This window comes from Lissotriton vulgaris, chromosome 5 (assembly GCF_964263255.1).
Source record: "Lissotriton vulgaris chromosome 5, aLisVul1.2, whole genome shotgun sequence".
Taxonomy (NCBI): domain Eukaryota; kingdom Metazoa; phylum Chordata; class Amphibia; order Caudata; family Salamandridae; genus Lissotriton; species Lissotriton vulgaris.
In genome coordinates, this window is record NC_141693.1 from 254,343,878 (window position 1) to 254,363,085 (window position 19,208).

Genomic DNA, 19,208 nt, shown 5'->3' on the forward strand with positions numbered 1-19,208 from the left:
AGTGTAGGAACTTGGACTAAAAGACAATGGACAGCCAAAGGCCCGAGAGACAAAGTGACCCTGTGTACACACACCATCTAAATATTCTACACACCTGTTATCCATGTGGGACATGGAAACCTTCAAAACACAAATGAAAATAACAGATCCAAACATGGTGTCAGTATCAGAGAGGAATGTGAGTCTCTACAGAGACTTTATACCTCATTGAGCTTCAGTATGGAAACACACTGACCATGGCTACAGGGAATCAGTAAACCTGTATAGTACTGAACTTAACAGCAAGCCCCTAAAATCTACATCTGTGTAATGAATGCAACTCATCAATGAATGCAGATTGTGGAGATTAGGTTATGGGTCCACAGTAAGCTATTCGGTATTCCGCTACCATGAACGTGCTTCCATTGTGCATCTATGTACCTTACATGTACTTGGCTCTGTGTGTTTGCTACTTTTCTCCTGAAAAAGTCTATCCAATGAATTAACCTATTTCTCATCCTTCACCTCTATTAATATCTTTCATCTACATATACGTAATTCCTTTATGCATCTATTACTTTCAATGTCCTCAGTGATCCATATATTTATCACTTTCTTCTAATTTAGCATTTCCAATACACTACCCCATTTATCAGCCTATACTTCTCTCAATATATCTTCTAGCCCAAATTTCTGATTCATCTCAAACTTCTTTCTACTACTCTTTCCAATGCACCACCCTATTTCTCACACTATACGTCTATCAATATATCCTCTACATCCACTGACATTTATCCCAAACCCCATACCATTACTATGATCCCTAAAATAACCCTTCCTAGACTCTCTCCTCTACTCTACCTCTTCTTGCATCATCTGACACCTCTTTTAACTTTACTGCTATCCTTCCGAATCGAAATGACTGACTAATCTATCCACCACTTAAAATTACTTTCATATTTCAATATACTAATTCAACATTAATTCTCTATGGGTCCCGGAGTAGTGTGCTACTCGCCGAAAAAGCATTTTGACGCCTCGTCAGGGGTAGTAAGCGCTATATAAATGCAATTACAATACAACACAATAGTGCTGACAAAACCTTAACACTATCAAAAGGGATTCACAGACCCCAATAGACACACCAGGCGTAGTTAACCAGAGACACTATAAGACAGCAAAGCCCAAAGGACATACTACATTACTGAGAGAAGAGAAAGACCCTTTCGATTCCTCAGAGCCCTAAGGACATTCTGAAGGATGCTCCTAGTAAGTAATAATAGAGGCTGTGAGGGCCTTGGAGCACCAAAGGACACATTTCCTCCCAATCTATACACTGACAGTACAAAAAGCATAACCAGAGCTTCTGTTTTGACCTCAGAGCACGGGATAGGGCAGTCCATGGCCTGGAGGGGCACACTGACACTGCAGAAAGGGATTCAGAGGCACTAAGGAGATCCTACATACTGGAATGTACACAGGCATTACCTAAAGTAATCAAGAGATCTTACTAAGACCTTCAGTGCTTTATACATACACTGATGCTACAACAACATGATGCAAAAGAGCTAGTTGCATGCTCTCTCGCAGGGAGGACAGTAAATTGAAACCCAGAGTCACTCGCTGATTTTGAATGGGATAAATAAAGGTAAAGGGACCTAATACAACACAATCTTCAGCTTTTCAGCCCAAACGTTTAACTCCATTTTCTCAGCTCTTGTAACCTGGACATCAATTAAACACAAACTAAGGGTGCTGATTTATTGTTTGACGGTCAGCCCGTTCTCTGCCAGGTGATAGAGTAGCTTACTACGTCACCCTGATGGAGGTGCTGATTGCTGAATATAGAAATGTCCACCGGTTCCTGTTAATAGACTGCGATTTTGCCGTACTGCTCCGTCAACATAACAGAGCTGCATGGCAAACTTACCAAGTTTTTTTTATTTTCAAAAAGAAATTAACCCCAATAAATGCACCACTCGTCATGGGAGTTTTGTCTCATGGTGAGGGGGTATCAACAACTTTTTAGAGAGCCTTACCACCAGGTTTTTCTTGGCAGTGACGAGCATTGAAAATGGCTATATGTCCGCTTATCTAAATTAGGTGGGTGAACATATAGACAACTTCCGACGACCCTTAGTCCGTCGGACTGTCAAAGAATTTTGACCATGGAGGAAACAGAGTGGTCTCCGCCATCGTCGACGATGGTCTGCCTGCATCTAAGTCAGTGGGAGAACCATAGTCTTAGCGGAGAGGGAGCTCTGTCACTGTTGCAATGGAGTTCCCTAACTGGCCAGATATAAATAATATGGCCCTAAATGCATTAAGTCCAATTTCAACAGATGAAACCTTTTTACATTTTGACAGCTTCTCTGGAGTTCTAGATGTCACAATCAAAAAGCCAATCTGACCCTTCTTTATTAATCCCTACCCCTGTGAACATACCCTGGATGTCAGCCAAGTCCTGCCCCATTCCATCGTAGTAAATCTTGCCCCCTCGCTCCGTTGGGTAGAAGTAAGTGAGAAGGGAGCTTGGTGGAGCACAGTAGGAATAGGTGCCCAGGGGGAGGTCCTTCAGAACCTCATGGGGTTTCCAGCAGAATTCCCTGAAGTGTGGGTGGTCCATGATCTTCCTCTCAATGCGGTGAATAGTCTGAAGGCGCTCTCTGGTGAAAACGTTCTTATCGCTGTCCCCCTGCGCCAAGAAAATGAGTTCAATGCGCCAATGAGCATGGGTCTGCGTGTTAGCATTTGTGTAAACACTAGGGTGGTCCCATTGGGGTGTTCCTCTTGGGCGACGGGATGTGTGGTTGGCTTCTTGTGCATCCGGGCTCCTGCTAAGGGAAGGCACGGAGTTGGCTGTGCTGCGTTTGGTTCGGAGAGCATTCTCCAAATGGGAGGAGTTTGGAATGGTCTGTGGTAGCTTCTCGGTGATTAAGCGTTGCAGTGTTTCAGATGAGAAGTCAGCCACTTCCCTGTGATTCCGACCCCAGGTTCCAAATTGAGACTTTAAGGCCAGGGTGAAAGCATCAAAGCGTCGGGAGGACTCGTGGTTCGGTATCTCAAAGGCATTGTAGGAGATATCAATATCGAGTGGGGCATACACAAAGAACATTAATGCTGAGAGGACCAGAGGCACTAGGCATCCAAGGAAAAGTATAAAACCAGCAGAATAGGGGTTCGTGAAGAGCCAACCCACGACATTCCAGAAGCCAGGCAGGGGTAGGACATCCTGTACAGGCAGATAGCTCTTCTGGCATGGCCTGCATAGCCGAGATCCAGTGCACCTCTTTGGCACATTAAAGGTCACCTCCTCCTCTTCCTCATCAACCCAAGCATTGTGCAGTAAAGGATCATCATCTGTATCCATTTCATTAACCTGAGGGAAAAGGAGCAGAGGAAAGGTCAAGCATTTGAGGTTACAAAGAACTCAAAACCAGACTGGGCTGTTATCAAGAAGTCAGAAAAGCTCAAAATGTCACACAGAACGTCAGGCAGTTCTGGGTTAAGTAAACAATAACCCAGAAAAGAAGTGAGCCGATAGAGGAAATAAAATGTGTCTAAGCATAGTTAGCAAAGAGTTAGAAAAGTAGATTAACCAATGTATGTTTATCAACAGAACACAGTGTAAAGCCTCCAAGATGTAAGAACAGGACATAAGCTCTGACGTTGGGTTTAACAAAAGACTAGGGGGCATATTATCAAGGGGGTTTATCTCCGTTTTTTTGGCTTTAAAAGCCAAGAAAGCGGAGATAAAATTATCTCCCTATTACCTAGCTGTCGCTAACACCAGTTAGCGACAGCTAGTAGGAGATAGCGACCATCTTGGGCCCCACTTTGCATGTCAGTGATATTTATCACTAATGACATGCAAAGTGGGCGTGCCAAGATGTTAGCGACTGAAAACAGTCGCTAACATCGCTATCTCCTATTACCAACTTTTGGAGATATTCGCGCTAAGCGCGAATATCTCCAAAAGCTAACACCTGCCCTGAGCAGTTCTTAGCCATGTTATCCAATGGGAGGTGGATAACATGGCTAAGAGCATTAGCTCGGTAATGCATGAATATCGCTGACTTTTCAGCGATATTCATGCATTGCGGCGATTTTAATCGCATTTGCGATAAACCTTGGTAATACCAAGGTTTATTTGCGGTAAAAATCGCCGCAGCTCAGCTGTAAATTTTTGTCTCTAACCAAGCAATAGGCGCAGTCAGCAAGAGGTCAGAAAAGCACAAGAGATCACGAATTACTCCTCACCAGATATGGTGGATATTAGAAATAGGTCAGGAATGCCTGTGAGCTCACACAAACGCCACACCAAACTGGACAGAATCAGCAAAATTTCAGAAAAGGGTATGATGTCATAGAAGACTTACTGCAAGAGGTCATCAAAGAGGTCTTACTGCAAGAGGTCATCAAAGAGGTCTTACTGCAAGAGGTCATCAAAGAGGTCTTACTGCAAGAGGTCATCAAAGAGGTCTTACTGCAAGAGGTCATCAAAGAGGACTTACTGCAAGAGTTCATCAAAGCACAAGACCAGACCTATGACTCACTACCGGTTTGGATAAAATTAGGAACCATTCAACAAGCTCCATAGAGAGAGAACAACACACTAGAGCAAAACATATCTACACCCCTACCCCTTCCATGCTTATGACGAGCTGAGCTCGTCATGAGGTACGGTGGAGCTGTAACTGCTGTGTCCCTCTCACGCGCGTCGAATTCCCCACCTGTGCGGGCGTTCTAAAGGAGTGGGCAGAGTCATGACGAGTCCAGCTTGCCATGAGCACAGCTCCACTGTGCAGCATGATGAGCTGGACTCGTCACGAGTACTGCTGCGCCGCGTGCGGCCCCTCGCCCCCGCACTGTGGAAGAATTAGCCCCACGTGGAAGGGGCTAAAGACCACTATATCACAACAAGGTAATGGTCTATCTATAATGAAAGCTCAAAGAGCGACGGTCCGTATGAAGGACCGTCATGCTTTGAGCTTTCATTGCGGATCCCCTTGTCGGGCACAGCCTTGCCCTGGGAATTCTCCCGTGTTTCCAGCTTATTAAACTGGAGCACTTATACAAGACCACAACTTCTTCTCGTTTTTGAACTTTTGCTTGCTTTAACTCAAGCCCTGATGAAGTTCTTGGGTGAGAATGAAAAGCATTGGCTGAGCGTAATGTGTTATTAACACTTGAAGAATATCAATTGAAAATAAAGACTTTGTAAAATTACAAGAGGATCTTGGACTTCTTTGCCTGGTGCACACCCACTTGCAGCTGCAAACGCTTCTCAGATATCTATGGGCTAGATGTATGAAACAGGTGTGCTTTACAAACGGCCCGATTCACAGAAAAAGGCCTTTAGCGAAAACAAAAATGCCTTTTTGATATACAAAGCCCATCCAAATACCAATTTCCATAGGTGTGTACGAACTTTTTGCGACCGAAACACAGTCATAAAACATTCACACTTACAGGGCCAGACTGGCCATAGCGGGCACCGAGCAATCCCCTGGTGCGCCGCATTTGTGGAGGCCGGTTTTGGGACCCTGGGGGCCATTTTTGTTAAAGGGACGTTTTTGCAGCATAGCTGCAAAATCGGCCCTGTACTACAATCAGCCGAAAACCGGCCCCAGTAATGAGCTCGGCAGCACCTCCAACCCACCCCCAGGGGGGGCGAGCACTTTGCCAGGACCAGTTGTGGTTCCCAGTCCGGCCCTGCACACTTACCACCAACTGAAAGTAGGTGATACCCATTCGCAAATGGGACGGTGTCCCCCTAGGACCACTTCCCCTTTGACAATGGTGGAAAAAATATTTTTTGAGAACAGGCACTGCCTACCCTTAAATAATTAAACGTAAACTCATTTTTTTGCTTTTTAAACACATCCGTTTTCCTGAAAAACAGGATGCATTAAAAAAAACAAATTCCTTTTTTAAAACCAATCACAGACATGGTGGCACCTGGAGGGTCACAAATTGTGACGTACCTCGTTAATATTCATGAGATACGTCTATTTGAGACCCAGTACAAATTGCTAATGAAACTCAAAAGAGTTTCATACATTAGGAATCACGATTTCCTAATTCCGATGCACAAAAAAACGCAATTAGGAAATCACTATTCCTATCTTTCATATATCTAGCCCTTAGTTCTATAACATTGCACAGAGGACACTACTTCCTCAAAGGGTTCTAGTCCGGCTCCAATGATCAAGCTAGGGAGCATCAACGACGAGAACAGATATCACTCACATTATCAATGAGTGCCTTCTTGAAGACACTTAGGTTACCTCCGACTTAAAGAGGCTTCTTTACATCCAGAGTTTGTCATCAGTCAGACTATTTCACAGTTACCTGTTTATGCAAAGATTATAGAAAATACATGATTGCAAAAACTACAAAACCATCGGAGGACTTGACGGCTATCAACATTGATTTTGTGCATATAGTGGCATAAAAATCACATTCGCTAACATCAGGGGTGTCTGCTGCAGACATTGGATAGAGGTAGGAAATGTCAAGATGTTATTGGCCTTCCTTAATATGCTGATGCAGCAACTTCCAGGATCACAAGTGATGCTCTAGGCTGACTAACCTCAATTTTTGTCAAGGGCCGGGCAACATAGAAGAGCCTTTCGCTTCCAGTTGCAGATGTGAGTTGTTGTGTAACTGAGACATGTTCGTTCACGGATGAGACACAAGGCACCAGCAGGACAGCAATTAAAGAGAAACCAGGCGACTCACTCTTCAGATGAAAACCAGCGTCTGAAGATAAACTGACAAAACCTCTGAGATCGGAGTCATTTCAGATCATCACAACAAGCAATAGGCATGGATGAATGAATGCAGGAAGTTGGTAAGCTGCAAAACATGAGCTAAGAAACCTCCGGGAGTGGTCACAGTGAGCCAAGAACTAGCACCACTGAGACGGATGTATGACGTTACAACGCATGCTTTTACCACGCATGCTGTTACAACGCTAGTATTACAACGCAAACCTTTACAACGCATTACACTTGGGGGTGCTGGATAGTGAATAGTTTAATTTACTATTCGAACTCAAGTCCCCGTGGACACTAGGGAAGGTGTTGGATAGTAAATTAAAACTATTCCCTATCCTAGAGCGCCCCCCAGTGTAATGCGTTGTAAAGGTTTTCGTTGTAATACTTGCGTTGTAACAGCACTGCGTGGTAAAGGTTTCGTTGTAAAGGATGTTTCCCCACTGAGACGCACAAGTGAATTAGCCGAGCCTTCCATGACTACTGCAGGTTGGAATTAGGGACCCAGAAAAAGAAGGCATCGATCTTTAATTGGAAGACTGTTCATGAGAGTGTCCAGAGGCATCCCCTTCTACAGATAACTGCCTTGTTCATAAGCTAAGTTCCAAAAAAGAACCTCCTCCTCCTGTGTAGCTCAAAAATATGGAACTCCCTCCCAGCAAAGACAAGCAACATCCAAGGCAACTTGAAATTCACCAAGAAAGGTAGATCTGGCTTCTAGCAATCTGATGATGCGGAGTCATACTGACCAATGAACAAACTATTCTATTGACCACAAGGATAATACGAGCACCAGAGGATTTGGGACCATTTCCACCGAAGAACCGGAAGTTACCCATTACCACTGAAGAATTAGGACCGATCAAGGATGGTAGGGACACATCTGCATCTGTCTCTCACTCCTCATCATTAGCACAGCAGCACCGCTGAAGCTTCACGGGAAGTGCATTCCACTACCCATCACACAAGAAACAGAAACAAGTAGCACAAAAGCCACACACATACCCCCCCCTACTCCCAACCAGTGCAATACAATAGTTTCATATAAAAAAAAAAGTGTGTTAAATGTGTCTCTCATCCTTACCATACTTCTCACTCAGGAATAGAAACACTTCAGGCTTAGGTAACATTGCAACTCAACATTCTTCCAGTCAAGAATGCCTTATGATGTAACGTCCTACATGATCACTTATGCGCTATAGTGCCTCGTCAGGTGTATGAAGTGCTATATGAATGCAATTAAACTACAAAAGACTGTGGCTTTAGAAGAAAAGCAATCTCTGTCGTATTAGTATTGGTATATTACATGTGTTCACTATAAACCGCAGGCCCACTTGGCCTCTCATCCTCCTGAAGTCGATAAAAATATTATCATTAAGTTGGGTATCAATACTCAGCTGTTGTAAACCCCTCTTGTGAAGTGCACTTTACAAACACATATTAATGTTATACTGAGGTCTCTTCCCCAGCTGGCAAAATTGAACTTTCAGTCTCCACACATTAGAACTACACCACAGTTTTCAGAGATTCTACTCCTTTGGACAACAGCAGTATCTTTCACGTTACACAGATCAAACAGGTGCTGACTGGAGGCAGCAGTGCCATCTGGCAGGTCAGATTGAACTTAAGGATTTAGCAATACACAATACATCTTTCTCTCACATTACATAGAAAGTGGAATTTAGACCTCAAAGCAGAACTATACATCTAGTGGCACAGTTAGACACTTTAAACAGAAGTGTAGCTAGTTACACTACTTCCATTGCATGGTTATTTAAAAATAGTAGGTCACTCAAATGAGTTTCCAAAGATCACACCAGGAGTCAGTAACATGCTGGGAACTCCACACTGCCAGGGATTAGACACACAGATTCAGTCCAAAGTTATCATCCTTCCACTTCAGCCTAACATGCCACAGTAAGGACTTTTAGATTTAACAGTTTCACTGAGCAGGTGTAAGCTGTAAATAGACCCTTCTAACTGTGCACCAGCCTTCTCTCCCCTATCTCTGGTTCCCACTCATTTCCTCGAGCAGGCTCACTGAGCTAGCTAGGTGTGTGTCGAATTAAAATAAAAATATATCCCAATAGGAACTCTGTTCAATAACATTAGGAAGCTGATAATGAGGCCTGAATACCCCAAAATCTAATATACCTGCCTGAGCAACGTCCAGGTCCTGTACACTAGCAGCAGTGCAAGGCCCTTTCGGAATCTGCAATCACTGATACTTCCCTCCCACCCTCTACATCTGTCTTTCCATGTCACTTCCTCTGCAGTCCTAAGTCTGCAGAGCTCTCAAGTTTGCAATATCCATGCATGAGTAACTCTCCTAGTTCTGTTTTTTTTTGCTTTGGTTTCTGGCATTTGCAGTCCTGTTTAACCCACTGTCAGTCCCAGAATGCAAAGCAAAAAACTCAAGACTGGATAGACTACTCACGCGTGGACCTAGGTAACCTCAGAGCTCTTCCTGTGCCTGCCATGTCTAAAGGTCCAGGCACACTGCCCAAGCAGCTGGGGTCATGTCACTTCCTCTCACGTTTCTCCACTCTGAGGGACAATACAGAAGCAGAAGTTTGGGCGGGGCTTCCAAGGAAGGATAGTGATGAGGGCTGGCTCGGGGAGGGCCCTTAACATACAAGGTGGTCATTATTGCACCTTTACCTTCCGGATGCGTTAAAAGAAGGCCCGCCCACTCCCGGAAGAGGTCTCTTACACAACTAGCAAGATGATTAATATTGCAGGTTGGTCTGGGAGAGAGGGGCGGGTCACTGCCTTTACGTTGCTGCTGCCAGACTTAGGAACTCTCTCCCCCAGGCTTTGACTGCACCAATGGACACCTGCCTTCTAGAAAGGCACCTGAAACCCGGCTGTAACTATTCAGGCAGCTCCTATTAACACAGACAGGTTGATTGGCCGTTGGCTTGTGGCAGCCTGCTGTAATTATAGCGCCTGGATGCAAGCGGATAATTGTCACGCTTTATAAAAATCAAATCAAATCACTGAGGTCAGGCTGATTCTGAAGATGCTGAAGTTTTTACAAGGGGCAGCTGATAAAGTCAAACATCAGCTGCACTAGCTGGGGTCCAAAGGGTCCCCGAGGCCTGGGGGGTGGTCCGCCTGCTCCTCGGGGCCTGTGGGGCTTGTGTTAGACCACTGAGCAGCCCCCCCCCCCTCTCTCACTGGGTGATGCTGACTCAGTCCTGGAGACAGCAGATTGTGTGTATGTAGCTGATGATCCGTTAAATACAGGGCATTTGCCTGCAACAACAAGTCCTCAGTCTTTCAATCTTGCTACACGTTTTAAAGGGAATAAGTACATGAGAACTTAAAAGTGAATTCCCCGAGCAGAGACTCAGAAGACCTGCAGAATCTAGCAGAGAGGAATGAGGTGAACAAAAAAGAGGATTTTACTTTACTCCTGTATCTTAGGCAGTAAGGGTTACTGTTATGCTTCGTCAACTGTCCATGCTCTGTACCTCCCACGGCTGGTCTGGTCTTCCTTGCTCCCGTCATGAACCGGGTCATTGCCCTGGGCGCCCTCTGACTTCAGTGGCCTAGAGGAGATTCCAGTCAAGTCTTTGCTGTCACTGTATGCCTTTGAGATGCTTCTCCCATGCCTCGGAGCTGGGCGGCTAGGGTGCTGTCACTGTGGTGGTGCTCTGTTGACAGCTCCTTCTTTGCAGTCTGACGGTAATGGGTGCCAGGGTGGCCCCCATGATGAATTTTCAGTCTCACGCCCTTGCAAGCGCCCTACGTGACTCCGTCACCCTTGCAAACGCCCTACGTGACTCCGTCACCCTTCCTGCTACTCCGCATCTGGCGCAAGCGGCGCGCGACACAAGTCATTACCCTGTTATGAAGACACTGCACCGGGAAAAAAGGCGCTAATTGCATCCGACCTAACTAATTAATGCCAGCTCGCAGACAGAACAGTGTCGCGGTTCCCGCTCAGTGACTCAATTGTGGCGAGGGCAGGGGAATAGCTCACGGGTGACGCGGGAAACCCGCAGAGGGATGGAGGGAGGGAGAGGGGTGGAGGAGTGGAATAAACTAAAGCCGACTGAGCGCAAATAAGGCGGATTCTGCTCGCAAGATGAACATAATCTCCCTCGTTCAGCGAAATCCACACTATATGGAAAAAAATCACTATATGGAGTTCAGTAGACAACCGAGTATTGAACGCGTCACATATCAGGCTCTGTCTCTGACAGGCTGGCAGGACTAGGGCGAAGTCAGTTGGCCGCCTGTCATGTGACAGAATTTGACACTACACCGGTGACCATTCAGTGACAACCCTTGTGTAAAAGTCTCCCAATTTTCTGACAGCCCCGATCGACTCTGATTTTTTCGTTTTAAGTTTTTGATCAAGTAATCGGGAAAAGTGAGTTCCAATCCTAGCTTCATCGCTTCGCCAAACTGTGTTATCCTTTGCGTCTCGGTTCAAGTTGAGCTGTTTCTGTCCGGTTGTTGATTTTGCCATGAAAGATGGGGCGAGAGGCAGACGAGAGAGACGCCGCCGACAGAACAAAAGAAAGCGATATGGACAGACGGGGAAGAAGGGTGGAGACGGGGCATGGGGGAGTGAATACTTAAAGGGAGAATAAGAGGAGGAAGGGAGAGAGCACGACGCTGAGCGAGAAGGAGGTGCCCCACATGAGAGACAGGTGAAAGATGGGCAGAAGGAGGGAGACATGGCACAACTCACGAGACTGATGAGAGATAGTGAGAAAAGGAGTCAGTCACATGAAAGAGAGAGACAGAGCAAGAGAGAGGGGTAGAAATGAGAGAAGGAGGGAGAACGAGTTTCAATAACGACATAACGTGTAGTTGCAGATAGAGCGGGTGAGAGGCGGTCAGGCAGCGAGACAGGAACACTGCATGCGTGAAGGGGGAGATTAACGGTGAGAGGGCCCAGGCAGAAGGGGTGTAAACCACAGAGAATGGAGAGGACGGGAGACTGGAGGAGGAGACGGGCGCGCGATGAGGGTGTGCGGGTGCTCTGTCTGGTTGAGGCTCTCACATAGCGCTCCTCTTACGCCGCGTGACAGCGCGCGCGCCGCCCCCCTCCGCGCAGGCCCGCCGCCTCCCGTCACCGCCGCGGCTCCGTGTTCAGCACCGAGGCGCCGGACAGCGCTCCTCCCCGGCAGGGAGCAGGAGGAATCAGCCTGAGATACGCTCCGCGGCCTTTTCTATCCACCCCGATGGACGGACGTGAGAGGGGGCAGGGATTCCCACGGGGTCACTGGAGGAGATGCCTCGCCTCACTCGAGCTCACGTTTCACATCGGATATAAAATGCCCTCCAATCAGGTTGCATAGAAATCAGTACACCGTGACTCACGTCTGCTTATTCATGTTTCCGGTCATTCTGGAAGTAAGATAGGGCGTCTCTACTATCCCTCGCCAAGGCATTATCCCAACCCTTCCTCCACCGACCCCGGTCTGTTTCTCTCTCTCTCTCTCTCTCTCTTTTACTTTTTATTTTCCTTGCCTCTTCCCACACTCTTGTCTTTACTCTCTCGAGTTCAACTTTTTTTTCTCTCCAGTGCCATAAAGCGCCTGAGCACATCCTTTTGGACCTTTAGAAACCATATAAACAGCGTGTTTGCTTTACCGTCATGTTCCTTATCTCCCACGCCCCCACCCCACTCTCCTCCCTTGAGATTGGTTCGAGGTGTGTACTTTGCAGTGCAGTCCCAGAACTGCAAGGGCTCTGGGTACCAGTTAGGGAAGCTCTCGGCATCAGCTCTTGAACCAGAGGACACAGTAAACCACCCACAAGATGGCGCACGCACACACCCCGCTGCATAGTTGTCACAATAAGCCACACGTCTAGCAGCAAATACCCAAGGCGCTCTCTTCACCACCTGCAGACAGAGGGAAGAACTCACTGCCCAGACCTGTCCTAGCCTAACCCGACCCTTCCCACGAGTAAAACCATCAGGGGGTCTTATATTTGTTCTGAAGAGGACGTCAAACGGGACACAGACATCCTAACTGTGCTATTCATGATTAGTCCCAGAGAGGCCTCCACCCCCAGTGCAGGGATCCAAGTTCAAGCAGCCTTGATTGGTGCCAGCGATCATGACCACCCAAGGTCTAAGAAATGTTATTGAGCAGAGTCCCGAATGGTGCCGGGGAAGACCCGCCAGTCAGAATGCAAGGATGCCAGTTTCATCAGCCCTGATTGGTGCTAGGGAAGGGCTCCAGCCAGGTAACAAGGATGACGATTCGAATAGTCCTGATTGGTGCCAGTGAAGACAAGACCTCCCGAAGACCTGTTCTGACAAGTCAGATTCGTTCCAAAGAAGCATTGAGACAGGATTTAGGGGCAGCACCTCAGACAGATGCCTGAGAAGGGGTTCATCTTGCAAAGTCACAGTGGTGCCTAGGCGATTATTGTTGCAGGATCTAAGATGCAAATTCGGATCACCCTGAAGGATCCAGAGAGGCAGCGCATTCAAGTTATGTGAATAGCAATTCAAAGAATATAGTTAGAACCTATAGATTACAAACAGAGGCAAACACCTTTGTAGATAATTTAAAGGCCGGGCATCCTGAAGTTTTCATCTTACAGAAGATTAGAGATCACAGAGTCCCTCCTAAAGTTATTTATCAGAAATACCATTTCACCCCTGACTACTTAATATGGATAGAAGTCATTGCAGATGTCACACCTTAGTTTCTAGATAAGGGCAATGTTGAGGGACAAAGAGCATTTAAAGCAAGGGAGAATAACAGGGTCTGACGGGGAGGGGCGTGAGGACATCTGAGCCATTCATCCATCATCCCTAGGACCAGTAAACAACCTAATATACCCCAACCCCAGCCAAATCCTTTATCAAACCCTGGAAGAAGAGGGGCATCAAAGATGGTGGTCTACCAGCCTGCTTAGGGAATCTCAGTAGACCCCCTCTCTCTTTCACATGCACATGGACAAACACATACACGTACAAGTACACGCACAAGCACAAACGCACACACTTTTCTATGCGAGCTTGAAACGTTAATGCATGGATTGCTTTTGTAACATTTTGCAGCGTCTTGAAATTTACTCTTTGAGTTACTTCAGTTTTTAATATTTCACACAGGGTGGTCTCTCAATCAGAGACCAGCAGGTGACAATTCATATACACTACCAGTCAGCGTCATACTTTGCCTGTGCAAGCACACCTAAAGTGCTCCTCCTTTCATCTTCTTTGGGAATACCCAGTTCACCAGATTATGGGTGAGCGTCTGGTTGGTTGCAATTTAGATTTAAAGTAGTTGGGCCGAGCCTGTTTCTGTACCTATAGGGATGAAGTCTACCCCGTGTAAAACTAGTGCGGTCCCCTCTAAGCTCGCTCTTTTTCTTAACAGCATGTGTTTGAATGCTTGTTGACTAAAAGAAGCCTATGCCACTTGAGATCACTGGGTCCATGGAAATGCGCACAAGAGTCTGCGATTCACCCTCCGCAAGGTCGCCATCATCTTTGCCTCTCTTTGTGTGGCTCCGGTTGCCATGGTTGCTTCTGGGCCTTGGAAGAGCCTTTTGTTTGCTGTACCCTTCTCTACATACTGGCTCAGGAAAAAGCAGATACGCACATGTTGGGCACGGGCAGGAATCAAGTCCCAGCCCTGGCGGGAACAGGTTCTGGTATGCCGGCCTAAGTAAATACCCTCCAACCTGACAATTCAACTAAGAAACTACGACCAGCGATGTCAAACCCAGCGCAGTTCTGGAAAGGAGCTGGGTATCCTTCGTTGTACCAGCACCACCCAACAGAAATATATTTTGGAATCCTTTAACCATGATTTAAGTATGTTGTTGACCTCATCATGCCCTGTGGCACCTGGATTGGTGCTCCTTAGAATTTGGAACCGACCTTATGGCCCACCCCTTCTCAGCTGGGATTCAGTTGGGGAGGAAGCTCTGCTTGTCTGCTGACGAGCCAGAGGTACCCCCTGTCAAGGATGCAGCTAAAGTATAGGACCACTGGTCTGTCCTGCTACACTGACCCTGCCTACTTCTTAGGCAAGGGACAAGCAACCATGGAGGAGCAGATCTGGCAACTCAAACAACTGCAGAAGTTCCAGAAGTGCTGGTGAGCTGCCCTTGAACTGTGACCCTGCATGGCAGCCTCACTCAACCCAGGAACCCACATAGACTCTTGTAATTTCCCCAAAGGAACCACCTGCCGTCCACCACAGTCGCATCTCTGTTGACGCCCCTCTGGATGGGGGCCTGAACTTGCAGTATCCAACTTTGAAGTTCAGTAGTTCTTACCATCTCCAACCAAATGGATTCCCCAAATCACCAGGGTACCAAAATATTGAATCTGAAATCAGCTTGTTCCAAGTTATGGCCCATGAAATACTAAGAAGACACAAGCAAAAAGCAACAGTGACAGACTAGTTTTGTTCCAGCAGCCCCTGAGGCCCACCCGGTAGCCACAACCATTATCGGTGAGCCAGGGTAGGCTCTAAACAACACATGGGCTTTTAAACATCTTTTGGTGCTCACTGAACAGCTCGTGAAAAGGATCTAGATTCCACACCTGTTAGAACTGGCACTTTCTTGTTGGCTGAGGTGGTGCCCTAGCCAGGCAGAACCTACCACTCCTGTCAGGGGTGGGTGAATACACTCTCTGTATAACCTGCGCTCACCTTGGGTAGCTTGGCAGTGAGCAGTCAGGCTTATCACAGAGGCAATGTGTAAAGCATTGACACAACACTCACTCACAATAAATACACTGAGCGTCACATAAGAGACTTCACACATGGTGTATGTAAACAACGTTTGTATTCAACACACACATTAATTAACACAACATGAACATCATTTATTTCTGGCATAATTCAAATTTGGAAATATTACTAGCGGTACTTGGTCCAACCGTGTTAACCACATCCGCGCTAGTGGAATTCTACTTCTATGCTGGGATTTACTAAATCCCATGCTTCATGACGAGCTGGGCTCGTCATCAGTGTGCGAGGAGGCTACACCATGACGAGCCCAGCTCACATCCGCGCTAGTGGAATTCTCCTTCTATGCTGGGATTTACTAAATCCCATGCTTCATGACGAGCTGGGCTCGTCATCAGTGTGCGAGGAGGCTACACCATGACGAGCCCAGCTCACATCCGCGCTAGTGGAATTCTCCTTCTATGCTGGGATTTACTAAATCCCATGCTTCATGACGAGCTGGGCTCGTCATCAGTGTGTGAGGAGGCTACACCATGACGAGCCCAGCTCGTCATGAGCCTGGAAGGGGTTAAAATGACATTAGTAGTATGCCCATTTGGGAAAGATCCTACTTTACCACCCAGCACCCTTATGCAGTGCAAAACGTCAGAACTAGGCCCACCCTGGCAATTATTATAATTCAATACCCCACAGTTACAGGGTGCACTCCAGATCACAACAATAGCAAAAATATGTACACACAAATAATTACAAACACTTTTAAACAGCCCAGTGGGCCAAGGCTGCACGGTTAAAATCCAATGTCAAACATAGTATTCTTTTAGCAAGGAATCAACGTGTAAAGCAACACTGCTGTGCGGCGTAATTAATAACAGGTGGTCCTCGTGTAGTCACAACCGCACACTCATTCAGCACCAATACGCGATGTCATGGATATCAGGTAGGTCTGTATGGAGAGCATTCGTGCACACATGCACACAGCACTGTAATGTGATGCCACTGATATCCAGCAGGTCAGTAGATAATACAAATGCAGGTCCTGTGGCCCAAGCCCTCCTCCACCTTGCAGCTAACCCTGACTACCCAATGGCCACGGGTTGGAGATAAACCACCCTCCCCCTGATACTATGTCGATTGCAGCCAGAGTCACACTTAGTAAGGGCACCCAGTCAAAAGATCTGGGTTTAATCCATCACCGTTCTTAAGCCCACTCTGCCACCCCAGTTCAGACATGGCTATATGCAAATCAGTCTGACCCTGTGCCTCATGGGAACAGTCCAGCCCGAACTGCCAAGCCATGTCTTCCCTGGAACGGAAACAAGCTTTCGAGGACCGGTTTCTGGCATTCCAGCCGTCTTCAGCCCGGCTTGCTTGAATCCAGTGGCAAAGTGAGCAAGGGACTCACGTCTGAGCATACCCTGTCACACTTAGTAAGGGCACCAGGGAAGAAGGTGGGGGTAGGTAGCAGGGCTAATTAGGATGCAGTCGACAACTGGGGGTTTGGCAACCACTCTGGAAGTTCACTCAGGGGATAGCGGAGCAGAAGCGGGCTGAAGGCAATAGTCATTCAATCAAAAGATTTCACAATGTGCCATCTGGCTCTAGGGATCGTGCAGTCTCTTGACCCGCTTCCGATCGCTCTTGGAAGCATCCCTTAGCCCAGTTAATTACTCTCTCCACCCTCTCCACCCACCCTGCCACTTCCGGTCCAGGGAAGACATGGCGTGGCAGTTCGGGCTGGACTGTTCCCATGAGGCACAGGGTCAGACTGATTTGCATATAGCCATGTCTGAACTGGGGTGGCAGAGTGGGCTAAAGAAGTGTGATGGATAAAACCCAGATCTTTTGACTGGGTGTGAGTGTTTGATTTATTCAGATGCTCCGTCCATCACCACCCCCTTTTGTACCGCAGGAGAGAGATGCAGCACGATTGACGAAACGAGCCATGCTGAATCACGCAACTGGTGAATCCACTCAGCACCAACAAGACGCTTGTGCAGGGGCTACATTTCTTAGATACGGGCAATACTTTGGGTCTCTGCACAAGGCAATCAGGTCTCCAGGCACAATACTTAGTTCCCTGCTCACGCTGCTTAACCAGTTGGGATCCAGCACAAGATGTGGGCACTTAAGAGGGCACTGCTCTCCAGGTGTCACATGCAGTGGGTCCCTCAGGGGAGGTCTTTGATGTCCGTGAGAGTGCCACAAGAGAACGGGGGGTAGTCAACAAGCCCTTGGAGAGCACACTTTACGGTGCCACACGGCAGCAGATAGTCAGCCCAGCCCGGCAACTTTTCAGGAATGGTGCACAGTCCCTTCCAAAGGCAGTAATCCTCCTTGTGCACAACAGATTCCTGTGGCAGTGTGCACCACGCAGTTCCAGGATGTCCAGTCCCACATCCCTGCATGTGTATCTCTGCCCTGTTGAAGTATGGCAGCAGTAGTTATACTGTAATGTGCCTTTGAAGTTGGGGTGGGTTAGAGGGTTTCCCTTTCAACAACAGATGTCTCCCCTAAATGTCAGTCCTGTCTGCTATGAGGCCGTGGAATGCAGATCTTAATCTTTAGTGGGGCCAAGATCTGGCTTCCCAGAGGCCAAGTTTCCAAACCTGTCCCTCCAATCTGTCCAGCCAGGCCCTCAATGGCACAAGTCTCTCATTCCGGTTGCATGTCCAATGTTTATAGCTGTCACTGGGGAATGCACAGGTGTGCTCCCCCAGCCTCCAATGTGGACCGGAGTCAAATTAAAAGTCACACAAAGACTTTTAGAGCAGAGAAAGGGCCACTTTCTATGAGTGGTATTTATAAGCTAATATTGGCAAATTCCTCATTACCACAGGAGAGGGTTTGTCATTGTGAATCCAATGATAGAAACATGATGAGACTGCTCCACTGTAAGCCACTATTGCAGCTTGAAGTAAATCAACCATTCCCCCTTGTTAACGTATGGGAAGAGCAAACCTCATAGGTAGTGAAAACACACATAGGTATTCTTCACTACGTGGGCAGGGAACACACATGTGTACCTTTCACCTACAGCTCGCTTCACCCCTTAAGACTGACGCAAGGAGTGGTATAGTGGTAGTGAAAGGTACCCTCAGGATTGACAGTGGTTTAGAAAGGCCAACCTGAGCATAAGTGCAATTGCGCACACACAGCCCGGCAATGGCAGGCTTGAGACATGTTTAAAAACATCATAAGTGCAAGGGTGCACACACAGGCCTGCAATGGCAGCCTTGAGATATGATTAAAAACATCAGGTAAGCACAACTTCCTAACATGTGTAGGAAGGGCATGCACATTTTCACACTTTACATTGACAAAGGGCCCATAGCCTCAAGGCCACAAGCAGAGAATTAGCAAAACCCTGGTGGTGTCCCATGGAAAGAGCCAGGCAGGGAAAAACAACATGGGGGTTCTTCACTACCTGAGTACACCCATGTGTACCTGCCCTGCCTTTCGCTTACCACTTGCTCCGCCCTTCAGGGCTTACCCTAAGGATGCTCTAGTGGTAGTGGAAGGCTCACTCAGGGTTGGCTGATGAGTGAGAAATGACAACATGAGCATAAACGCAACTGCACACCTGATGCAGGTTTGACAGGCTTTTCTGGAGGGTGGCACAATCAATGCAGTGTCCCACTATTAGCAAGTGCAGTACTTGCACTGGGTATGTGGTGTACCTTTTTATAGGGCATTCACAGGTACAACACCTAAACCAACCAAGTAAGCACCACTTCCTAGCATGTGTAGGAAGGGCATGCGCTCG

At 47.2% G+C, this 19,208-nt stretch overlaps 1 protein-coding gene across 1 annotated transcript in view; it reads right to left on the reverse strand.

The window, feature by feature from the left end:
• Positions 1–19,208, reverse strand: part of DISP3 (dispatched RND transporter family member 3) — a 135,216-nt gene that overhangs the window by 89,605 nt on the left and 26,403 nt on the right. Inside the window, exon 2 of the mRNA XM_086920042.1 lies at positions 2,425–3,358. Coding sequence (XP_086776168.1) covers positions 2,425–3,358 — 934 coding nt within the window. The remainder of the gene's footprint in view (positions 1–2,424; positions 3,359–19,208) is intronic.